Genomic DNA, 23,684 nt, shown 5'->3' on the forward strand with positions numbered 1-23,684 from the left:
AGTATACGGAACCATCCCTGCATCTCTGGGATAAAGCCTACTTGATCATGGTAAATGATCTTTTTGATGTGTGTCTGTATGCGTTTTACAAGTATTCTGTTGAGAATTTTTACATCTATGTTCATTGAGGGTATGGGCCTATAGTTTTCTCTTTTGGCTGTGTCTTTACCTGGTTTGGGTATTAGAGTGATGCTGGCTTCATAGAAGGAATTTGAGAGTTCTTCCCCTGTTTCTATTGTTTTGAATAATTTAAGTAATATTGGTTGGAGGTCTTTTTTAAATGTCTAGTAGAATTTGTTGTAAATCCACCTGGGCCTGGGCTTTTTTTAGTTGGGAGGCTTTGTTTCAATTTCCTTATATGTTATGGGTCTGTTTAAACTGTTGGTCTCTTCTTGGTTTAACGTTGGTGGTTCCCATGCCTTTAGATATGCATCCATTTCTTTTAGATTTTCAAATTTAGTAGCATATAGGTTTTTAAAATATTCCTTATAATGTTCTGTATCTTTCTGGTGTCTGTTGTGATATTTCCCCTTTCATCTCTGATTTTGTTGGTTGGGATTTGTTCTTTCTTTCTTTTGGTTGACTGGGCTAAGGATCTGTCTATCTTGTTTAGCTTTTCAAAGAACCAGCTCTTAGATTCATTAACTGTTTGTATTGTTTTCTTTGTTTCTATTTCATTAATTTCTGCTCTGATTTTTGTTATTTCTTCTCTTCTGCTGGGTTTGGGTTTCATTTGTTCTTGCCTTTCCAGTGTCTTGAGCTGCAGTGTTAGGTCCTTTATTTGGGCTCTTTCTGATTTTTTAATGTAGGCACTTAGAGCTATAAAGTTCCCTTTTAGGACTTCTTTTAAAGTGTCTCAGAGGTTGTGTTATGTTATATTGCCCTTTTCTTTGAATTCCAGGAATTCTTTTATTTCTTTCTTAATTTCTCCTTTGACCCACTCATTGTTTAGCAGTGTGTTGTTGAATTGCCACGTATTCATGTAGTGACTAGATCTTTGTTCAGTGTTGATTTTGACCTCTATTGTATTGTGGTCCAATAGAATGCTTAGAATTATTTCAATTTTTTTGTATTTGTTGAGATTTGTTTTGTGGCCCACTATGTGGTCAATTTTTGAAAAGGTTCCACGAGGTGCTGAGTAGAAAGTGTATTATTTAGTGCTTGGGTGGAATATTTGGAAGATGTCTGTTAGGTCCATTTGATGTATGGTATAATTTAATTCAGACATCTCTCTGTTTATTCTTTGTCCACTTGACCTGTCTAATGGAGACAGTGAGGTATTGAAGTCCCCTACTATTACTGAGTTGGGGTTAATCTGTGTCTTAAAGTCCTGTAGTGTTGTTTTTGTGAATTTGGGTGCACCAGAATTTGGTGCATATATGTTAAGGATTGTAATATGTTCTTGCATTAACTGTTCCTTTGATCAGAATGAAGTTAACCTCCTTATCTCTTCTGATTAGTTTTACTTTGAAATCTATTTTGTCAGATACTAGAATTTCAACCCCTGCTTGTTTCTTAGTGCCATTTGCTTGCAATATTCTTTTCCATCCTTTTACCTTAAAGTAGTGCCTGTCCTTGAAGGTGGTGAGATGGGTATCTTGCAGACAGCAAAGAGATGGATTTTGGTTCTTAATCCATTCACAGCCTGTGTCTTTTGACTGGGGAGTTCAGGCCATTGATATTTAAGGTTATTATTGAAAGATGTGTATTGATTGCCATCATTTTGATTGCTGTTTGTGTTCTCTGTGTAATTTTGTGTTTCCTAGATTATATATTTGTTTATTTTCTTTTGTTGCCCCAAGGTATAGTTCTCTCTCCACTTTCTGTATTGCTTCAAATATTCTTTGAAGGGCTGTTTTTGTGGACATGTATTCTTTCAGGCTATTCATGTCATGGAAGAATTTCCTTTCCCCCTCAATTATAATAGACATTTTTGCTGGGTAAAGTATTCTGGGCTGGCATCTATTGTCATGTACAACTGGAAATACCTTGGTCCAGGCTCTTCTGGCTTTCATAGTTTCCATTGATAAGTCAGCTGTAATTCTGATAGGCTTTCCTTTGTGTGCGATTTGATTTTCTTTTGCTTCTTTCAGTATTCTCTCTTTGTTCTGGACAGTTATAAGTGTTTTTACTATGCTATGTCGTGGGGGAGTTTCATCCTGTCTATTTGGTGTTCTCTGTGCTTCCTGCTCTTGTATTTGTATGGGGATGTCTTTTTTTAATTTTGGGAAATTCTCTTCTACAATCCTGTTTAGGATCTGGTCAGCACTATTAACCTGAAATTCTTCTCCTTCCTCTATTCCTATGATCTGTAGATTTGGTCTTTTCATGGTGTCCCACATCTCTTGCATATTCCATTCTTGTGTTTTTTAAAAAAATTCCATAATCTTTGCTTTAGTGGTCCAGTTCCTCAACTTTTTCCTCCAGTGTTGATACTCTGTTTTCCATTTCATTCATTCTAGCAGTGAGGCTTCCCCCCTGTTGTTTCAAGTTGGCTTATTGAGTTTTGCACTTCCTTCTTAAATTCTGCCTGGGTTTTCTTCAATGTTTCTATCTCTTTTGTGAATTCATTCAGAAGTTTATCCCTATCGTCTTTTAGTTCTTTGATTTGTTTGTGCTCTTTTTTTTAATATTTTATTTATTATTTTTATTTTATGTGTATGAGTATATTGCCTTCATATATGTGAGTGCACCCGTGTCATGCAATGCCACGGAGGTGAGAAGAGGTCTTCGGATTCCCCTGGAACTGAAGTTAAGGATGGTTCATAGCTGCCATGTGGTTGCTGGGAATCAAACCCCGGACCTCTGCAAGAGCAGTCAGTGCTCTTAACTGCTGAGCCACCTCTCCAGCCCCTTGTTTGTGTTCTTTAAATTCGTTGAATTCCTTGATCATGTTTATGATTGTTCTCTTAAATTCTGTGTCCTGGGTTATCTCTAGGGGGTTCTCCTTGTAGAACTCTTCTACAGGATTGGTGGAGTTTGATGGGGACATAGTGTTTTGGCTTTCCATTTCATTATTCTTTGGTTGTGATTTTGGTATGTAAATTTCTTTTGTTGCTTATGATTCTGATATAATAAGTCGAAGTATGCTTCTGCTTGTATTATCAAGGTGTCTAGACCCTTTCTTTATTGGTTATGTAAAGGTGGTTGGTACAGGGTTTAGGTTCTCTCAGGTTTAATTTTGAGCGAACTGATGGCTTCAGATCAGCTATTCAGGAGTACCCCAGAAGTCCAATTCAGGTTCCAATCAGGTACACTCAGACTTCCTTCACCATGTGAAGGCAGGATCCAGGGGCTCTCACGCAGTTCCCTGTGTTCTCAGGCCCTCTGCCAGAGGGAGGACAGAGGGAGGCCAGAACTTGGCACTCTCTGGAGGCCCGCTGACATCAGAGCCCCTACACTGATGGAGGTTGGAACCAACCCTCTCAGTGTGTCTGCTAGGATCTCAGCCTTAGCCTTCCAAAGCCAGATCTTCCCTGGGGCCTTGGGAGGGCCCTCAAGAAATCCCAGGTAGGGGGATGAGTATGGTGCAGTTAGGGGAAGCTCACCACCATGTGGAGGCAGGTTCTGGGGGCTCTCAGGCAGTCCCCTGTGTTCTCAGGCCCTCTGCCAGAGGGAGGCCAGAGGGAGGCCAGAACTTGGCACTCTCTGGTGGTCTGCTCAAAGCTTTAATTTTTAAAAATTTATTGAGATTTGTTTATAGCCCAGAATAGAATCTGTTTTTAGTAAATGCTCATTGTCACCTTGACAAGAACATGTATTCTGGTCTTACTGTATCCAGTAGTATACAAATGCTAATTGGGTCACATTGATTGATAATGTTAATTGTACTACATTCTTATTTTCTGTTTATCCCTGTGTATAACTGTGGATTGATCTGTCTCTTCTTGAAGTCTTTTCAAGTCTTAGACTTTAGAGATTTCATATAAATGATGCTATCCAGTATTTTTTTTCTTTTTAAAAATTTTGTTTTTTATTTTTTAGGTTCAAATATTTAATATATGTTTTAATGATTTTTTTATTTCATATATCTTAATCATATTTAGCTCCCGTTCCCTATTTACACACACACACACACACATACACACACACACACACACACACACACACACACACACCCATAGCCTCTACACAGGACTTCATGCATTTTGTCATATATATATGTTAAGGCCATTAAGTCAAGTTTGTGTACCAAGGTGTGCCTCAGTGTGAGTTGAAAGCCAACATAGGACTAAGGAAGAAGCCCCCTGGCTTTCTATAGTAGACTCATGGTTTGTGGCATTTGTTCAGCTGCTTGGATCTGGGCTCTTGGAACCATGATTGAAGTCAGCATTGTAGGCTGACTCAACTTGCTGCCTGAAGTCACACTGAGAGTACCCTGCTTAAATTCTCCATAAGATTAACTAAATAGCCTTAGTCCCATACCATGTTAATACATCACTTAAGTGTGTCTTGGAAGCATTCATCAGAAGTAAAAATGATGCCAAAACGAGGGGTGGTTAATACTCAGAAACTTGGCTCTCTCACTTTTCAGCATGTCTTTCTTACAAATTCAAAGACAGCCTTTTCTTCTAGACTATATTCTATGTTGTTTGCTTAGTAAACAACCTTGGTTCTCATTCTAACCTTCAGCAGTTTCTCACATATGTTTACCAATCCTTACTCAACAGAATACTCAAGAAGGATTCTGCTGATCCCAGAATTTGTTCTGTGTGAAGCTCTGTCCTCTCCAGCACTTTACCCGCCAAACTAGAAAGCTAGCTTCTTAGCTTCCCTGAACTTTCAGCTCTGTCTCTCCAATTCATGGATTCCATCAGGCTCTTTATAGATTGCCTCCTCCATGTCCATGGTCTGGAAACCTCTTTACCCAATAGGCTGGGGAAATGATAGGGCTCATTTTGTTGGTTTCTCTTCACTAAAGAATCACTCTTCTTTGTTCCATGATGTCCAATATCTTATGAACCATTGTTCATAACTTGCCCAGTTTTTTAAACATTTCAAGTGAGGGAATATATCTTATTTGTAGACTTGGCAGTCAGCAGTGAAATCCTTAATTCTAAATCTAATTCTCTAAAATAGAGGTACTCCTGGTTGAATCAGTGCATTCATATTTAACCATTTCTAATGTTAATGTGAACAAAAATGAAAAATATCCTAAGATAATTCTAGCTTGGGTCCCTCTGTGTGGACCAGGATACAAAGTCAAAGGTTATTAGTATAGCACTTGAGTTTAGGCTTAAGCATAAGCAAGAAGATTTAGCACTTTACAGGAGTAGTGGTAGCTTTAAAGTGATTATCTCTCAAATACTTCTTTAACTGTAGAAAAAAATAGCACTCCCTCAAGCAACAACTATAACTTTTTATCCAGAACAGACTGGTCTATTGAATATTGATCTGAAACTGAAGACAATTTCTGAGTTTATAGATACATAGCAATTGCTCTTAATTTGTCCATATTTTTCCCTTTAATGCTTTAGATGGAGCCTCCACAAAGACTAATTCCTGCAGTTCTTCAAACCTGCCTTTCGTATTCACTCACTGCTAGACTTGCTCCAGCCTGGAATAGAGCAGGTCATCTCTTGGTACAAGGTAACTTTATGTTTGCCAATATTTGGACTTTCTGAACTAGATTACTTCTATTTTGTACATCTGTTTTTAATTTCAGTCTCATCTCATTTCAATTTCATCTAATTTTAAGGGAAAAATTCTTAGAACAGCTCCAACTAAATATTTTTAGACAAACCCACAATAACATTAATGCTATCTCTTTACTTGGGGGTAATACACAGAGGCCTACTGATGCTGCTTTATAATTCTTATTATTATTATAATACTTATTACTTAAAAATGAATATTTTATTAGGGGTTGTGATAAACACAAATTGTCACTATTGTTGAAACCAAATGGGCATCTTGAATTTTTGTTAAAGTCTTATGGTTTTCAAAATATTTTATGGCAAAAGATAAATATTTAAAGCAAAAACTGTGTATTTTCATCCTTTTAATTGAAGAGATACTTTTGAGTGATCATATTTCTCTCAGAGCTATCACCAGATATTTGTTACACAATTCATTTTAAAACATTTTTCATGGCTTTTATAATTTTACTTCAAATGATTATATTTATCAAGAATGATCATTTCTGCATTATAATAATATGGTATATCCTGTCAATTTTTTAAGGAAGAGATTTTCTTTCTCAGATGGGAAAACAAAGTGCTGTTGGTAAGTTAAAATGTATAAAACAATAAATAGCACAATATGATTAATAGTTGTTTTAAAAGCAATGTTATAATAATTGGGTTGTTATAATCTTGATGATTACCATATATCAGAAACTAAGCAGACATTATTTTAGTCAGAATTTCACTAAGGAACTTAGTTTTCATTCAAAATAGTCATTTAACTACTTGAGAAAAAAATTCACTAATTTGGGGAAAAAGATATTTTAATTTTCTCAAGAAAATTATTGTAAAGAAGTTTAATTCTGCAAATATTTTAACATCTCTTTTCCAAAATTATATTATAAAAATGTTGTTATTACTCATGTCAAAGCTTATTTTATGAGAGTATTGTTTTTCTCTTGGAAATATAATCTAAAGAGACATAGATAATCTAAAATATGCAGTTTATTACAACATCCAACCTAATTCTTTGATTGATGTGCACTGAAGGTAGCTAGGTTCCTAGACAGCAGTGCTGAGGGAGCAGATGAGTTGCAAATCTTGAGCCCACAGTAGTCATGGTAGATTTCCCCACCATTTGGACATAGGTTTCAAATCCTCATCTGTGATCCACAATTACCAGGGCTGAGTAGTCTGCCCTGCCAACCCTGTTTGCCCTTCTGGCACTAGTTGTGCTTCTGCTGCGCAGTGGCAGTCACTCTGAACATGCTCTGGATGAATGCATTTGTTACCTAAATTTAGTTTCACTAATACTAGCATGAAACCACAGCTAGATTCAAGATGTTATTTTTTTTACTTTTGATTTTAAAAAACTCAGAAAATGTAAGTGTATGCTCACTGAAGTTTTGCACTGGTCTCAGGTTAAAACAAAACAAAACAAAAATAAGTACCAACATCCCAGAAGCTCCCAATGCCTTCTTCAGATACTCTCCCTCCCAAGGTCTCTATTACTCTGACTTGCAGAAGGAGCTTTATTTATGAGAAAGTCGGAAAGATACCTCAGGTCTCTAAGAGATTAGGAATGTACCTGCCAGTGCATTTGAGGAAGTGTTAGTGAAAGACTTCGAGTCCAAAGCCTGGTGAGGGGCTTCTCTAGAGTTTACATGACTGTCTCTATTTTATTATAACATAGTTTTGCAGAAAATATTTATGGAGTTTTACTCTAAACCCCAAAAGAATTATTTATCTTATTGCAATCCTGTTTTATGACCTCCCTCCCCTGCACATGTCCATGTTGTTTCATATCTTTGTCTTGGAAATGTAATCTGTAGAGTAGACTGACAAACATATGGGTAATTATTTGAACTTTGGTATGTATGTAAAAAACTGTTCTTAATTTCTAAGTTGAATCAATTAATTTAAAGTAATTGTGTTACTAAAATGGCCAATTTGATATGATAGAATATTAATTCTAGAAAAATCATGGTTACATTTTTTTTCAGTATTAGACATCAATGTAACAGAAACGCAAGTTTGTTTAAGTGTAGAAGTTTGCACTATCAGATTGCCACCACCTGAGGTATAAAACATTTACTTTTCATAAGCTATTATATTTACTATATACTTAATGTATTTATTATTAATAATATGCTATTAGATCTTAATTTTTAACATGAAATGTAATGGTAAGGTTTGGTTATCAAAATCCATGCTACTAACTTTTATATGTAGAATGTATATGTGCACATGTAACATACATCTATGAAAATGGAAGGGGAACATATGTAGAATACACACACACACACACACACATTACATATATGAAACCAGAAAGGAGGAGAGAGGGAGGGGACTAGCAGGAGTGCAGTGTAGACAAGAGAGAATAGTGAAGGGTAACTATGAACAAAGTTCAAACACAAATATATGAAATGTCAAACTGAAACCCATTATTTTGTACTAACTTTAAAAAGGACCTGATGGGGATGTTTTGTTAGTTTTGTTTCTTTGTCTTTAGTTTTTTGAGACAGGGTCTCACTTTATAGCTCAGGTTAGCGTAGAAGTCACTGTCTATCAGGCTAGCCTGGAACTCTTGACTATCTTCCTCCCTCAGCCTTCTGAGTACTAGGATTATTGACAGGAGGCACAATGTCCGACTAAAAACAATAGTAAGAAGTGTCTGCTACTAAATGCTTGACATAGCGATGCCTTCCTGATCTCCCATGCCATTCTGTTCAAACTTAACATAGGTCTTATAATATTATTCCTGTTCAAAGCTACTGTTAGAGGGCATTCAAAACACCAACTTTATCCTGCCTCAGCACTCCTTTCTCACTGCTTTTTTATCTCCAATACTAAAAGCAGAGTTTCAGCTCATAGTAAATATACCCACCTTCTGCTTTTGGCATTCTTGAAGCTTTCCTTGTATCTATTTTTTATACATCACCCTGTCCTCCCTGTCTTCTATTTAGCTCATTCCTATAGCCTCTAGCAGAGAGCCTTACATATTAGGTCACTTAGAACATGTTCTCTTTCCTTTATGCCAGTGCTTCCTCAGTGATAGAGAGAGATGGATGTTTTTGCTTTCCATGAACATACGTCTCTGTCTACAGACAGTTTGGGTTACCATAGTGTGAGGAGGGAGGGATCGATTTTGCTACTAGTATCTAGTAAGCAGAAGCTAGGAGTTCTACTGCATGTCCTACTGTGCACAGAATGAAACCCCACCACTACCAACAGCAAAGGATTACCTATCCCAAAGTGTCATAGCTTGTTTGGAAGCTCTAGCAGGGGAGCATAGCTACTCACATATGCTTTACTGAAGAAAGGTTCTCCATCAAGAAAGGTCATTCTTTTTTACCTAGCTTGCAGCATTAGGAGGAACACACCTGGAGGAAGGGGAAACTGACTAGCTAGTCTGATCAGCCTAATCAACCCTGATAATTAGTGGGGTGACAGATGTTATAGCCAGATCGCCCTCATATCTGCATCTAGCTCATCTTGCATACCTCCCTTCCCCTTGTTTAAAATTTGGAATGCTTTCCATTGACTATAGAATGAAATCTCAAGTGTTTAGCATTATGCCCTCACCAAACTGATCCAAACTGACCTTATATGTAGTCTCATATCTGGCATCTCTTCCACAGTAACCAAATTCAGTTGTTTCTCAAAAGCAGGATAATTCTCTATTCTCTGAAGTCTTGTCTCAGACTGTTCTGTGAGCCTTTCTCTGGCTCATCTTTCAAGACATAGCTCATTAACACCTTCTGTGAAGACTTCACAACTCCCAAGACCCACCTGTCTTTGTGTACTGCTGTCTATATATCATACTTAGAGGGAAGGGTCTGTGTCTTACTAACTTTTCTATCATACAGGCTTTGTAGTACCTGCCACCTACTGCAGTAAAGATTTTTGGAAATGAAAACTTGAGTGACATAGAACTATTTGAACCAGCAAACTTTCATAACTACTCACTTAAAACTGAAATTGGAATCACTTTCTAAATTTTGATCTTTGACCTGTTTTTTGTTTACTTGAATATTGTAATTGTATTATTTCTACTCCCAGTCTCCTTCCAATTTCTCTTATGCCCCCACTCCCTCACAATTTCTTGTCCTCTTTTTTTGATTATTGACACACACACACACACACACACACACACACACACACACACACACATATATATATATTTCACTGAGTCCATTTTGTGGTGCTCTTGTATACCTGTGTTTGGGATTACATCTCAGAGAGGTAGTCCCTGGAGAAAATGAATTCTTCCTCCCTCAGCATCCATTGATTGCCTGTAGCTCTTCATCTTGAGGTGGGATCCTTTGACATTTCCCCCATCTTCCTTGATATATCAGCTGCTTTTGTCGTTATGCAGATCTTTATACTACCATACTGTGGAAATTATTGCTGTAGCTTCCCTATGTTGTCTAGAATGCATTAACTAGCAACAAGTGTCTTGTCCCTCTGACTCATAATTTTTCTGGCCCCTCTTCTGCAATGTTCTCTGAGCCTAGGTGTAGAGGTTGCATTATAGGTGTATCACTTAGGACTTGGCACCTCACGGTCACTTATTCACTGTATTTTGACAAGTTGTGGAACTTTGTAATAATCTCCATTTGTTGCAAAAAGAAGCTTCTTTGATGAGTGGTGATCTCATTTAGGTAAATTTGAAGATAGTTCATGATTATTCATTATGAGAAATGGCATGTTAGCCCTTATTTTTGCGTTTTTTAAAAATTTACACAAGTATTCTTTATGGTCATCTCTCAAATTTTAGACTGTATTCAACTATAATGGTTTCCTAAAATTCATGTGTTTAGATAGGAATTTATATGTACAAATTGCCATGGGTTGATACATTCAGATTACAGTTGAATGCACAATTACATGAGGGATGTATTCCAGAAAAGCACGATGTAAACTTACACTATTTTGTTTTTTTGTTTTGTTTTGTTTATTATTTTTATTTTATGTGTACGAGTATTATGCCTGCATGTAGGTAAGTGCACCTGTGTCGTGCAATGCCTGTGGAGGACAGAAGAGGCTGTCGGGTCCCCTGGAACTGGAGTTACAGACAGTTGTTAGCTGTCATGTGGGTGCTGGGATTCAAACCCAGGTCTTCTACAAGAACAGTCAGTGTTCTTAACCACTGAGCCATCTCTCCAGCCCCAACTTACACTGTTTTAAAATTTTTAATTATATTGAGAATTTGGGAAATAAGAACCTGGAAACAAATTTGCATTTATTCTAGAGACAGTTATTTATTGTATATAATTATATACATGTGCAGAGTGTTTCCTCCCAAAGATTTTATCAAGATTAGAAGAAAAATCAGCACAAAGATGAAAAATTTGGAAAATACTCAGTAATATTCATACACCCCCAAAATTCAAAGTACACTTAGAATCACATTAAAATTCTCAATTATGCATTTAATAGCAGTTCCACTTTGGACATGCTACTTGATTTCCCTTAATATCAGTTTTCGTGTAAATTGGAGATAACGGTATCTACCTGACAGGAGCTCTGAGGAGGTTAATGGGATAACATGCATTAAGTACTTAATATAGTATGTGGCATATAATAGAAGTTCAGAATGATAATTATTGCTATGGGTAAGTGAATTGAGACACAGGTTAAATCATTGTTGTAGGTCATAAAGGTAGTAAGAGATTCAAGATTTAGTTTGTCCTTCAGCACTCTTTTTTCAGTTTCATCGCTCTTCCTTTGCTTGGCCTTAGTTCCCTTGGTTACTTTGTGCACCTTTCGGTAGAATTAGATACCATATCTCTATACATATACATATTACATACATGTATGTATATATATGTAAAATTGAATAAAAATATAATGGTTAAATGACATTGTTTGGCAATGCCGTATAGAGTTTGACAAGAGCTGTATTACTTTCAGATGAAAGGGAAAAGTCAGAGGGAAATGGTCTTTGGAATCTTTGGAATATGCACACAGTTTTGTAGTTTTGTTCTTAAAATCATCTCTTTTCTTGATTTCTCTGAAACAGCTTTTTCCAAAGTCTAATTCCATTCATTCACAGTTCCTCTCTATCTTACCACTCAGATGTTGCTGTTTTCTAGGCTTCACGAATTTTCATACCTCTTTTTTCCCCCAGCAGCCTCACCCTCAGGCTATACACCAATACTTCTCACACAATCTTGTATAGTTGTGAGTTCTGTGTCATCTAGGACACTTTCTTATGGATGCACTGATGACACCCAGACTCAGAGATGTCTAAAAGTGAATATATTTGTCACTCTCCAGCTCAAATCCATTCCTCCTTTGTATTTACTGCTTTGGCATCAAAGCTTACTGGTAAGTCACCTACATAGAGGCTTCAGTGTCACTTTGGTTCTTTCTCTTCTTCACTTCCATTTTCTAATTTGTGGTCAGTAGCTTGCCTTGGTCTCTGTAATGACCCCTGTCTGTCTCCATTTCCATTGCTGTGACTTAGATCCTGTTCTTCTGACTCAGCCCCTCAACTAATCTCCATGTAGGCCCTGTTGCTGGTCTCTTCCCTTCTAGTTTGTCCTCTGCTTCTTCCTCACAGTGTCAGTAGATTTCTATTTCTAAATCAGAGGTTCTCAACTTAAATATCTCTAGGACCTCAACATTGCCAGTGAAATTAAGTTTAAATTATTTAGATTGCTGCTACAAGAAAGAAGAAATATTTTTTAAGTATCAGCTCATCAGCATTTAGTCACATAAGGATACTTTAAAATATTTATGAAGTGAAGAAATACAATGGTTAGCATTCTCTTGGAATGTGTGGTAAATAGCTGAGTAATTTTTCCATTTTCAGAATAAACTGTATTAATAAAGACTAGTGGTGTAGCTAAGCTCTGCTATTATGAACATCCCAGCAGCAACTGACTTGAGTTTCTTTATATTGTTGATACAAACTTAAGCTGTGTAAATAGGCATATGTGAGCATCTATAAAGTCTCTGAACATTTTAATCTAATGCCTGCTTTTTTGAATTCTGTTTTCCTTCAGTCTAGCCATTCTCCCTGCAGCCAGTCTACTGAGGCATTCATGGCCAATCTGCTCTCACCATCTTTTTTATTTTTATCACAGAGCTCAGGTAACATCTCTCAAGCACAGTAAGTCACATCATAAGATTTATCTCTTCTTGTGCACAGGATACTCTGTGTTCTGAATTCATTCTGAATATTATTGCTCTTGCCATTTTTTCTTCCTTTGTGGTACTGAGCATGGAACCTGGGGTCTTGTACAGGCCACAGAAGTCTAAACTTCTTGTGTCTCACTTTTTCTCATACTAACATTTTTTTTCTTTGTTCCCTCATTTCCATTGCTCTTAAGGAATGCTATTAGGAATTCAGAGAATGATCACCCACTGGATTTAGAGGAAATTAGGTCCATATAGCTTTGACTAGTAGGAGTCAGATAAATCAAAATGTGAGCAATGTTTAAGGGACATCAGCATTGCCCTGTGTAGATTGAATGTTTGTGTCTCCTGAATTCTCGTTCAAATCCATTTGCATTGTGACCATTCTAAGAGCAGACCAACCATAGAACACTGGCTGTTTAGCTTGTTAACAAAATTTTCTATGGTATTTAAAGGGGTGAGGAATTTTGACACATTCTCTCTAATATTAATATAGTAGTCATTCACCCACTAATTTTTTTTCGCTTTTCTTGAGGCCTCTCTATATCTGACTAAATTGAGAAAATGCCTCATAGGAGACATCCCAGGGTACTGCACTGTAAGTGGTAAACTCTTATTGGTTGTATACAAACTGAAATCTTATATAGGTAAGCTACTTGAGGAACATGAAAAACACATTCCAGGAAGTGTATGGGTGTTATCAAAGGAAAATGCACCACTGACTCTGTCAAAAGCTGCTCTTTAAAAAATGTAAATTAGAGCCAGGCATGGTAGCACACTAATCCCAGCACTCAGGAGATAGAGGTAGGCAGTCTACATAGTGAGTTCTAGGCCAGCTGGGGCTCCAGGGAGACCCTATCTAGACCAAAAAAAAAAAAAAAAAGTAAATTAGTGGGCTGGGTTGATACTTGGTCTGGTTAAGTGCTTACCTAAATTCAGTCCCCAGAACCCATGTAAAACAAAACAAAAACAAACAAAAAGTGCTGTGGTGTCCATGTAATCTCAGCACTGGAGAGACAGAGATAAGCAGATTCCTGGGCCTTGCTGGCCAACCAGCCTATCATATTTAGAGACTTCCAGGCCAGTGAGAGAACCTGTCCCAGTAAAAGGTGTTCTGTGTTCTTGCAGAATGACATCTGAAGTTGCTCTCTTGACCTCCACATGTACATGCACATACATGAACATGTACATACACACAAAATATAAATACTTTCCTTTAGGGAAGATTTAACATCTACAAATTAACATAAAATTGGTTGAAATAAGTGGGAAATGGGAGTTTGGACTTGTAGGATAAAAGGGAAAGCATAACTTGTTTGGCACATTGTGCAGAAGAAAGGATGTGTTGAAATACTGATTAGGTTATAGAAAGTGGGTTATACATGATTCAGTAAAATTTGAATCATTAAAAATACTTTGTGTATATTGTTTTAATATTTCTTTTTCTGTGGCAAATTCTTTGAGGACTTATACATTGAAATCTTTTAATTTAAAGCTAAAGGAGTTTGGTATTTGTCAGCATGTTATAGAGAATTTTCAGAACAATCAGAATGCTGTCATTGAGAAACATTCCATTTTGAACAACTGGTGCTACATTTTGCCAAGGTAAGAATTCAGTTTGAAATGTATAAAGTGGTATAATAGCTTTGTATTACTGTAACCACACAATATCTGATAAAAACAACTTAAAGCAGGAAAGATTTGTTTAGGGTTACAGTTTCAGGAGGTTCAGTATGTCACGGTGGTAAAGGCACAGTGGAGCAGCCTAGTTTATATCATAGTGGGCCAGGAAGCAGAAAAAAGGACAATATCAGCACATAACTAGCTTTATCTTTTCCTGTGGGCTCCTCAGACTATGGAAATGTCCCATCCACATTCAGGGTAAGTCTCCACCCTCATCCTCAGCCTCAGTTAATCCTTTCTAGAACTGTTCCTCACCTATCTTTTAAGCAATTCTATTTAACTGATTCATTGAGAATTTCATACAATGTATTTTGATCATATCCAGATCCCCTCCCCTGTCTCCACCCCCACACTACTACTTCACCCCGACTTCATGTCTTCTATTATTATTTTTCTTCTTTTTAAGCCCTATCAAATCTACTTTATATTCTCCAAGTATTCTTGGGTGTGGGTCCATTCCTTGAGTCAAGCCAACCTGCCAGGCTTCACACACTTAAAGAAAATGGACTCTCCTTCTCCCAGCAGTTATGAATTGCCAATAGATCCTCAGTGAATCTAATCCAGTTGACAATGAAGATTAGCCATTGCAAGTGGGTTCAAGATATAGTAATGTCTGATTATTTTGCTTCATTAACATTGCTATGTGCAAATGGAGAAACCACTTTGAACTTTAAAAACTGAATTATAACATTAAAATATATTGGAACGGGACTGGAGAGATGGCTTATCAGTTAAGAGCATTAGCTACTCTCGCAAAGGACCTGAGTTTGAATCCCGGCACCCACATGGTACCTAACAATGGTCTGTAACTCCAATTCCAGGGAAATCTGACACCCTCTTCTGACCTCTGTGGGCACTGCATGACACAGATGCATTTACATACATGCAGGCAATACATTCATACACATAAAACAAAAATAATAAAATATTTTAAAATATTTGAATATTGCAGTTGCAGAAGCCATAACTTTTTGTTTCTGAGTTTGTTAAATATTAATTTATTATACATTTAAATGTTTATTGGATCTGCATTCAAAAATGCCAACAATCCTAATACCAAAAATTTATGGCAACAATCCTAATACCAAAAATTTATGAATTTGTACCTAATGATTCATTATAATTTATATGAGCTGGGTTTGTTTGTATTATTATCAGAAAACATAGATCTGATATAAACAAGATTATTGAGATAAAATGTTGACTTGCTCAAGAGAGTTAACGAAGAGCACACAAAACCAAGAGCATGGCGAAACACTGAAAGGAGAAAGGAAGCTGAGTCATTCAGCTCTTAGCAGACTTTTCCTAAAGTCTATTACCAGGCATACTTTGAGATGGCAACATTTCTTACTTTTGTTTTGTTTTTATACTTGGCACATTGTACCAGTTTGACTCAGTTTTTCCTAACAATTTCAATTATAAAAATTTAAGACAAAGACCATATATGACAAACCCATAGCTAGTGTTTTCAATGTTGAAAAGTTGAAAGCTTTTTATTTAAGATCAGGAAGAAGACAAGAATGTTTACTCTTAAAATCTGGTATTAAGATTATTGCCTGATAATTGCCTATGTGATTAGGGGAAAGACAAAAGGCATTATAATTGGAATGGCAGAAAAGACTTTTCCATAAGTGGAAAAGCATCTATGATGCTACATATAGAGAAACTCTAAAGGATCCACCAAAAACCTAGAACTAATAAGTGAATTCAATGAAGAGTCAACATAAAAAATCCATAGCATTTTGGTCAGGGCCAGAGAGATAACTCAGCAGTTAAGAGCACTGACTGCTCTTGCAGAGGACCTGGGTTCGATTCCCAGCACCCACATGGTGGCTGCAAACCATCCTTACCTCTAGTTCCAGGGGAATCTGAAGCCGTCTTCTCACCTCTGCCGGCATTGCATGACACAGGTGCACTCACATACATGCAGGTAATACACTCATACACATAAAATAAAAATAAATTAATTAAAAAAAATAAATAGCATTTTAGAATAGCAGTGCTCACATGTAACTCCAGAAAGTGGGAGGCTGAAGTAGGAGGATAGTGAGTTTAAGACCAACCTGGACCAACTACATATCAAGACAATGTCTCAAAAACTAAAAGTCAGCATTTCTATATTCCAACAATGAACTCTATGAAGGAGAAAATAATCAAACAATCTCATTCAAAATATCTACCAAAAATAAATCCTAGTAATTAATCTAATCAAAGAAATGAAAGTTAAAACTATATAAGACACTTCTGAAAGGAATGAAGAAGACACAAATAATTGGGAAAATAACTCATTCTTGGAGTAGAAGAATTAGAATTGGTAAAATGTACACCTCAGTAGATAAAATTGCATTGAGGAATGTCTGGGGACACTCACTTGACAAAATAGGCCTTAACACAAATGACAGAATATGTGAATTCCAGTGGGGGGGTGCTATGGGAGGATGCCAGTGCGGACCGGTCTAAAGATGATTAAGATTGATTGAGATGTTCTGTATGAAATACACAAAAATTCAATAAAAACAAATTTTTAAAAAGATAAAAAAAGTCCATAATACCAAAAGCAATCTATAGATTTAATTTAATCTCTACCAAAATATTATGCCATTCTTTAAAAAATGGGGAAAAATAAAAATTTAAATTTATATAGAAATAAAAGGCCCAAGGAGCTAAAGCAATCTTGGGGGTAGCACAATCTGATTTCAAAGAATCCTACAAAGTTGTGCTACTTAAAAAATACAGTACTGGCATATAAGCATGCATATAAACCAACAGAACAGAGTGTCTACAAATCCATGCTTTTGATTTTCAACAAAGGTGCCATGGAGACAAGATGGAGAAAAATATGCTCTTTTCAAAAAATGATGCTGGTAAAACTGTGTGTCCACATGCAGAAAAATTAAATTAGACCCTTATCTCACAAAATATTAAAAAATCCAACAATTGGAATTCTACATGGGAAAACTTCATGATATTGATCTGGTGGTGATTTGTTTAACTATGATACAGAAAACTGTACAGCAAAAGTAGAAATGGACCAATAATTGGTCTACAACAAATTGAAAAGCTTCTGCACAGCAAAGGTAATATTCAAAAAAATGATGACAATGATGATGTGGGAGAGAATTCTTCTAAACCATGTTTATCTTAGAACATTTTAGGCTTCTATAATAGAATACCTGAAACTGGGTAATTTAGAAATGATGCATACCTACTTCTCATATAGGTCTGGAGGCTGGGAAATCTGAGGTCAAAGTGCCACATCCAATGGGAGCTTTCTTGTTGCATCATCCCATGGTGGACAGACGAAGAGAGGACCAGAGAGATGCACACGAAGGAGTCAAAGCTCACAGAAATAGAAAAAATCCTAAATTTCATATAGAAGCACAAAAGACCCCGAACAGCAACATTCTTGAACAAAAAATAATGTTGGGAGTGATGACCATATCAGATTTCAAGTTATATTATGGGGCCATAATAATAAAACCAATGTGGAACTGGCACAAACCTAGACATGTAGATCAGATCAGTGGCTCAGACGAGAAGACCCATTCTTAAGTACATGTAATTACAGCCTCCTGTTATTTGGCAACAATGCCAAAAACACACTGGAAGAAAGAACTCAATTAGATCAAAAACCTCAGTGTGAAACTTGAAATGCTGAAATTGCTGAAAGCATAGGCAGTATTATACAAGATACAGGAGCAGGAAAGGACTTTCTGAATAGGACTTCATTTGTTCAGGAATTAGTCCCAACAACTGACAAACAGGACCCCATAAAACTAAAAAGCTTCTATTCAAAAAGGGAACAGTGGAGATGAATTACATAAAGTGGGAGACAATCTTTTGTAGCTATACATCTGCTGGAGGATTAATATCCAGAATATACAAAGAAATTAAAAACCAAAGAACCAAGAAAACAAAGACCCCAGTAAAAAATGAGCTCTAGCCGGGCATGGTGACTCATGCCTTTAATCACAGCACTCAGGAGGCAGAGGCAGGTGGATCTCTTGCGAGTCTGATGCCAGCCTCTTCTACATACTGAGTTCTAGGCCAGCTGGGGCTACAGGGAGACCCTGTTTCAAAAAGATTTAAAAAACAAAAAACAACAACAAAAAACCCCCACAAAACTCTAGATCATAATAGAGAGTTCCCAAAAGGAGGAATAAAAATGACTAAGAACTATCTTTAAAAGTGTTCAACATCCTTGGCAATCAGAGAAATACAAATTAAAACTACTTTGAGATTTCATCTTACCCCAGTCAGAATGGCTAAGATCAAGAGAACAGCTGACAAAAAATGCTGGCCCTTGAGGATGTGGAAAAATGAGAACCCTTATCCACTGTTGGAATTGAAAACTGGTACAATAACTATGGAAATCAATGTGGATAATCCTCAAAAAAGCTAAAACTAGATCTACCATTTGGCCCAGCTATACCACTTCTTGGCATATACCCAAAGGACTTAATATTCTACTACAGAAATATTTGCTCAGCCATGTTCATTGCTGCTCTATTCACAATAGCTAGGAAATGGAAACAGCTTAGATGTTAGTCAAATGATGAATAATGAAATATACACAATGGAATTCTATTCAGCTGTAAAAAAATGAAGTTTACAAGTAAATTGGTGGAACTGGAAACTATTATACTGAGTTGGGCAACCCAGACCCTCAAAGACAAATGCTGTGTTTTCTCTTATTTGTAGATTCTAGCTCTGAATCTTTAGGTCTGAGTGCATAACCTTGAGTAATCTAAAAGCCAGGAAAGTAGAAAGGGACTGTGGGGAGGGGGAAGAGAAGGAGCTCTAGAGAGGGGTGTAGCAGGACAGGGGTGCTAAGAAGGGGAAAGGGGAAAGTGGGCTCCAATAGGCGGGGTATACTGGGGAGAAGAGGAGGGTAATACAGAAAAAGTGGGAGGGAGGTGTAGGGCTCTCATAAGTGGCCAGAACAAATCAACAAAGATGACGCTGAGAGGAAGTGGGAGAGACCCGGCCTGACTTGTTTTGAAAGTCTTCAGACTGGCTGATGGATACTTCCGCACTGCTGAGGAGTACATAATCAGCACATGATCATCCTTAAGATCCATGAAGTGCTGCCTTCCTGCTACATTGACCTTTAAACTGATTGGACACCCTCAGGGGGGAGGGGGATTTTCAGATGCCTTTAAAAGCTCTGTGACACCTGTAATAAACGAACTCCTGCTTGACAAGATTCCCTGTCACGTCTGATTGTCCTTGGCATGGAGGGCGGGCGGAACAGGCAGACGGTGCACTCACCTTTCCCTGACCTTGCCCACAGCAGGTTTCCCTGGACCGGTCTGCAGGACAGAGCCAAGCTCCTCAGGAGACCCCCACAGGGAGGGTTAAATAGCACTAGGATATTTGGAAAAGCCATATAGAAGCCTATTATTTAATAAGCTTACTTAAAAATACATACATACATACATAGTTTCAAAGCAGTTACTCTACATGGTGGAATAATGCTCCCCTCCACAACCATATTTAACAAAAACCCCAGTGTCAGGCAGGGGACACCTCCTTATGAGTTATTGGTCATGGAGGGTCCAAGGCCACAAAACAATATAGGCTATTATCCTTTGTTGTCTCCCAGAACTTGAAGATAAAACCCTAGTGCTAAGACACCACACAGCTTGGTCACAGGACTTGGAGAAATCAAGCTGGTACTGACCTAGAAGCCTCCTCCCTGAGGGCTAGCTTTCATAGTATCCAAAGGTGCTATGCTAGAAGTATTTTGAGAAAAGTTATCAACAGTCCTACCAGGCTATAAAGCCTAAGAGCCACAACAACAATAGGGATCAGCAAGATATCTCCAATGGTGCAATAGTGGGACTTGTATCTTGAGGTCAACCAGCAGCTGTCTAATTGAACCTAGAGTCAACTCAACTGGAAGGAACCAATGCCTGGTACTGTAAACCTAGCTAAGAACCCATGGCTGGAGAGATCATAAGCCCTAGAAGAGAACCTACTACTACCGTATTACTAAAGTAATATAGATTCCAATTGCTTTCTAAATACTCAATTTAGGCCTATAGATAAGTGCAGTGATCACATTTCATCAAAGAAACTTCTTTTTGCACCAGACTATTAAGATCCACAAATGGTCAGAATGCAAAGAAAAGGCGACCACGAGGTGTCCAACCCGAAGTGGAACATCTATAACACAGTCCCTACACCTAAGGCTCAGAGAACATTGTGGTAGAGAAGGGTGGAAAGATTCTAAGACTCTGAGAACCTTAACAGTTTCCTCTGGACAGGACAAGAATGCTGTTTCCATGAACTCTCAACAGTGTGACTTCTGCACATTATCTGCAAAAGGTCACACCAACTGGCACAGCAACATGGATGGAGGACAATTTCACAAGGCCCCACCATTAGATGAAAACCTACGGGCAGCCAATAGCTGCTAAAGGGGGGAGAACCATTTTTTCAGGAGTGAGACCCCAATCTTAAGGGGTCAGCCCTAAACAAATGGAAATCATATGTATATGGAAAGGTCATGAATTCAAGAAGGGGTGGTTGGGGATCATGGGAGGAGTTGAAGGGAGAGAGGGGTGGCAAGGATGCAAATACAGTATATTCATGTATATTAAATCCTCAAAAAATTTTAGGAAGAAAAAAATTGTTGCATCACATGCAAAGTAAAGGGAACTAGTGCAGTCATTGTAGAAAACTATGGAAGTGCATAAAAAAATAGAACTACCATATGATTCTGCAGTCCTACTAGATATACGTCCAAAGGAAATAAAATCAGTATGTCAAAGAGATAGCTACACTCTCATAGTCATGGTAGCATTATTCACAATAGCTGAGATGTCAATAAAACCTGTGTCCATCAGTGGTGGAATGGCTAAGGATATGTTATGTATACACAACAGAGCGCAGCTCCACCTTAACAAGGAAGGAAATCCTGTCATTTGTGACAATGTGGGTGATGAGCCTGAAGGATGTTAAGTAAAATAAGCTAGACAAATACTATATGATCTCATATATAGAATCTAAAAAGTTGAACTCATCAAAACAGAGTAAAATGGAGAGTTACCAGGGGTGGATTTGTGTCGATGGGGTGAACTAGATGTTGACTAGATGATACAAAATCAGATAGGAAGAATAAAAATTAAAGAATTAGAAACATCTGCTGTACCATGCACTGGCTGTAGTTAACAACATACTATGTTCTTGAAATACTATGTTCACTAAAAATGGATTTCAAGTATTTTCACCACAAAACATGTACATATGTGAGGTAATACAAATATTAATTAGCTTGATTAAGGCATTCCACAACTTATATTTCAAACCATCTTATCATACATGATAAATATGTACAAATTTTACATGTCCAGACAAAAGATTTAGTGCAACTGTGTTTGGAACTAGGAGCAAGTGACTATTTATAAATGGATAGAGATGTAGTTGAGTATTTTCTAAGCTACAGTTACTTCTCAAATAACTTTTTAAACTGTATTTAAGCTTTGACTTATGATATTTTGTTATATCTCATTTTTTATAGTATGAAAATGGGACAGATAATAGATATTCTTCATACCACATCCCCTGACTGTCCATTTCATTCATTTGAAGATTTCCAGCGGCACTGGGATGACCTGGTAGGAATACAAATGTATATTACACTAGAAGTTATTTTATTTCTTTTCTTGTAATTAAACATAAGAATAACTTAAAGGTGATTTACACTTTGTACTTAATTTATAGTATGGCTGTAAACTTAAAGAAGATTGTGGAGATATGAAAATATACTGCACCATCTACTTCAGAATGATCAAAGAAAGGACCTTCACGTATCCTTGCATAAACTACTGGTAGCAGCAGATGCTGTCTGCCTCCTCGATATCTAGCCTTGTCGTATCCCAACACTGTCATTATGTAATGAAACTGCTTTTTCCTGTGCTGTTACCTGCACAGTTGCTTTTAATTTAGCTTGAGGATGGGATTAATAAGGATGGTTTGTGGCTATTTCTTTGGGGGGTTTTGTTTTGTTTTTCAAACAGGTCTGGAATTCACTATGTATACCAGTCTATCCTGGAACTTCTGATCCTCCTGCCTCTATCTCTCAAGTGTTGATATTATAGGAATACACCACCACATCTGGTTGATAGGTGTGGAACCTAGGGCTTCATTAATCATAGGCAATCTGTCTGCCTGCTGAGCTGTGTTCCCAGCCCCTCATTTTTTAATTAAAAGAACCATCAGATCTTAATTGCTTCTAATACTAAACAACTTTTATGGGATTACAGGTGTGCACCACCATATCAGACTATAAAGACTTCTTTTTTCCACTAAAGACTATTGCAAAATCTTAAGCAAGAAACCTAGGAACAGACAAAATATGTACGTTTGTTTCCTAGTAGAAAGTAAGAAGCCAATCTTACGATTCTCCTTAGCCAAGAGCTCCCCCCAGTGTTGTTTGGATATTAAGTTAGAGACAGTTCCTGGAATCTTCCTTTGGAAGATTATTTAGATTTGACTTGCACTTAACACACTGCATTGATTTAGGAAAATTGGCTTTCTTAATGGTACTTTAAAAAGTAGACACAGGAAAAGTGCACAAGTGCCCAGGTGACACTCTTAAATCTTAATTAGTGTTGACTTCGCCATTTCATCTCTCTGTCTTTTGACAAGCTGGGATTTAGAAATGGAAGGGGACAGAGCCATAATATTCTTCCTCTGTACTCTATTTTCTAACCCAGATCTCCATAATAAAACTGAAGTTGGCACATGTCAGCTGTCCCCTTTCCTTAGATGTCAGCACATTATCCCTGTCGAGGCTCTCTCATTAGGAAGAGTAACCGCTTTCCTCAAAGAACTGCTTTCAAAAGTTGACTATAATTGATCATGGTTTTTTTTTCCCCCCCTCTGTACCAAGTTTTCATTACTTTTGCCTTTAATCCCAGCACTCGGGAGGCAAAGGCAGGCAGATCTCTGTGAGTTCAAGACCAGCCTGGCCTACATAGTGAGTTCCAGGACAGCTGGGGCTACAGGGAGACCTTGTCTCAAAAAGACCAAAAAAAAGATAGAAACAGTTCATTGTTTGCTACATTTTGTTTTTATAATCTGTACTGGACCATGGTGCATTCCTTATAAATTTTCATTGGATTATTGTAGTCTTCTAATTCACTTACAATCCATAAAATGAGGGCACAATAAATTGTCTTAATTGTGAATTATCAAAACATATAATATATATTTATATAT

The 23,684-nt window shown here is 37.2% G+C and overlaps 1 protein-coding gene across 1 annotated transcript in view; it reads left to right on the forward strand.

Annotated features, from left to right (window-relative positions):
• Nucleotides 1–23,684, forward strand: part of CUNH18orf63 (chromosome unknown C18orf63 homolog) — a 41,843-nt gene that overhangs the window by 9,257 nt on the left and 8,902 nt on the right. The window contains exons 4-9 of the mRNA XM_008850693.1: nt 5,478–5,589; nt 6,184–6,225; nt 7,628–7,704; nt 14,269–14,378; nt 21,982–22,078; nt 22,185–22,270. Coding sequence (XP_008848915.1) covers nt 5,478–5,589; nt 6,184–6,225; nt 7,628–7,704; nt 14,269–14,378; nt 21,982–22,078; nt 22,185–22,270 — 524 coding nt within the window. The remainder of the gene's footprint in view (nt 1–5,477; nt 5,590–6,183; nt 6,226–7,627; nt 7,705–14,268; nt 14,379–21,981; nt 22,079–22,184; nt 22,271–23,684) is intronic.

This window comes from Nannospalax galili, unplaced genomic scaffold, assembly GCF_000622305.1.
Source record: "Nannospalax galili isolate Female #2095 unplaced genomic scaffold, S.galili_v1.0 scaffold243, whole genome shotgun sequence".
In the NCBI taxonomy this organism is placed as follows: Eukaryota; Metazoa; Chordata; class Mammalia; order Rodentia; family Spalacidae; genus Nannospalax; species Nannospalax galili.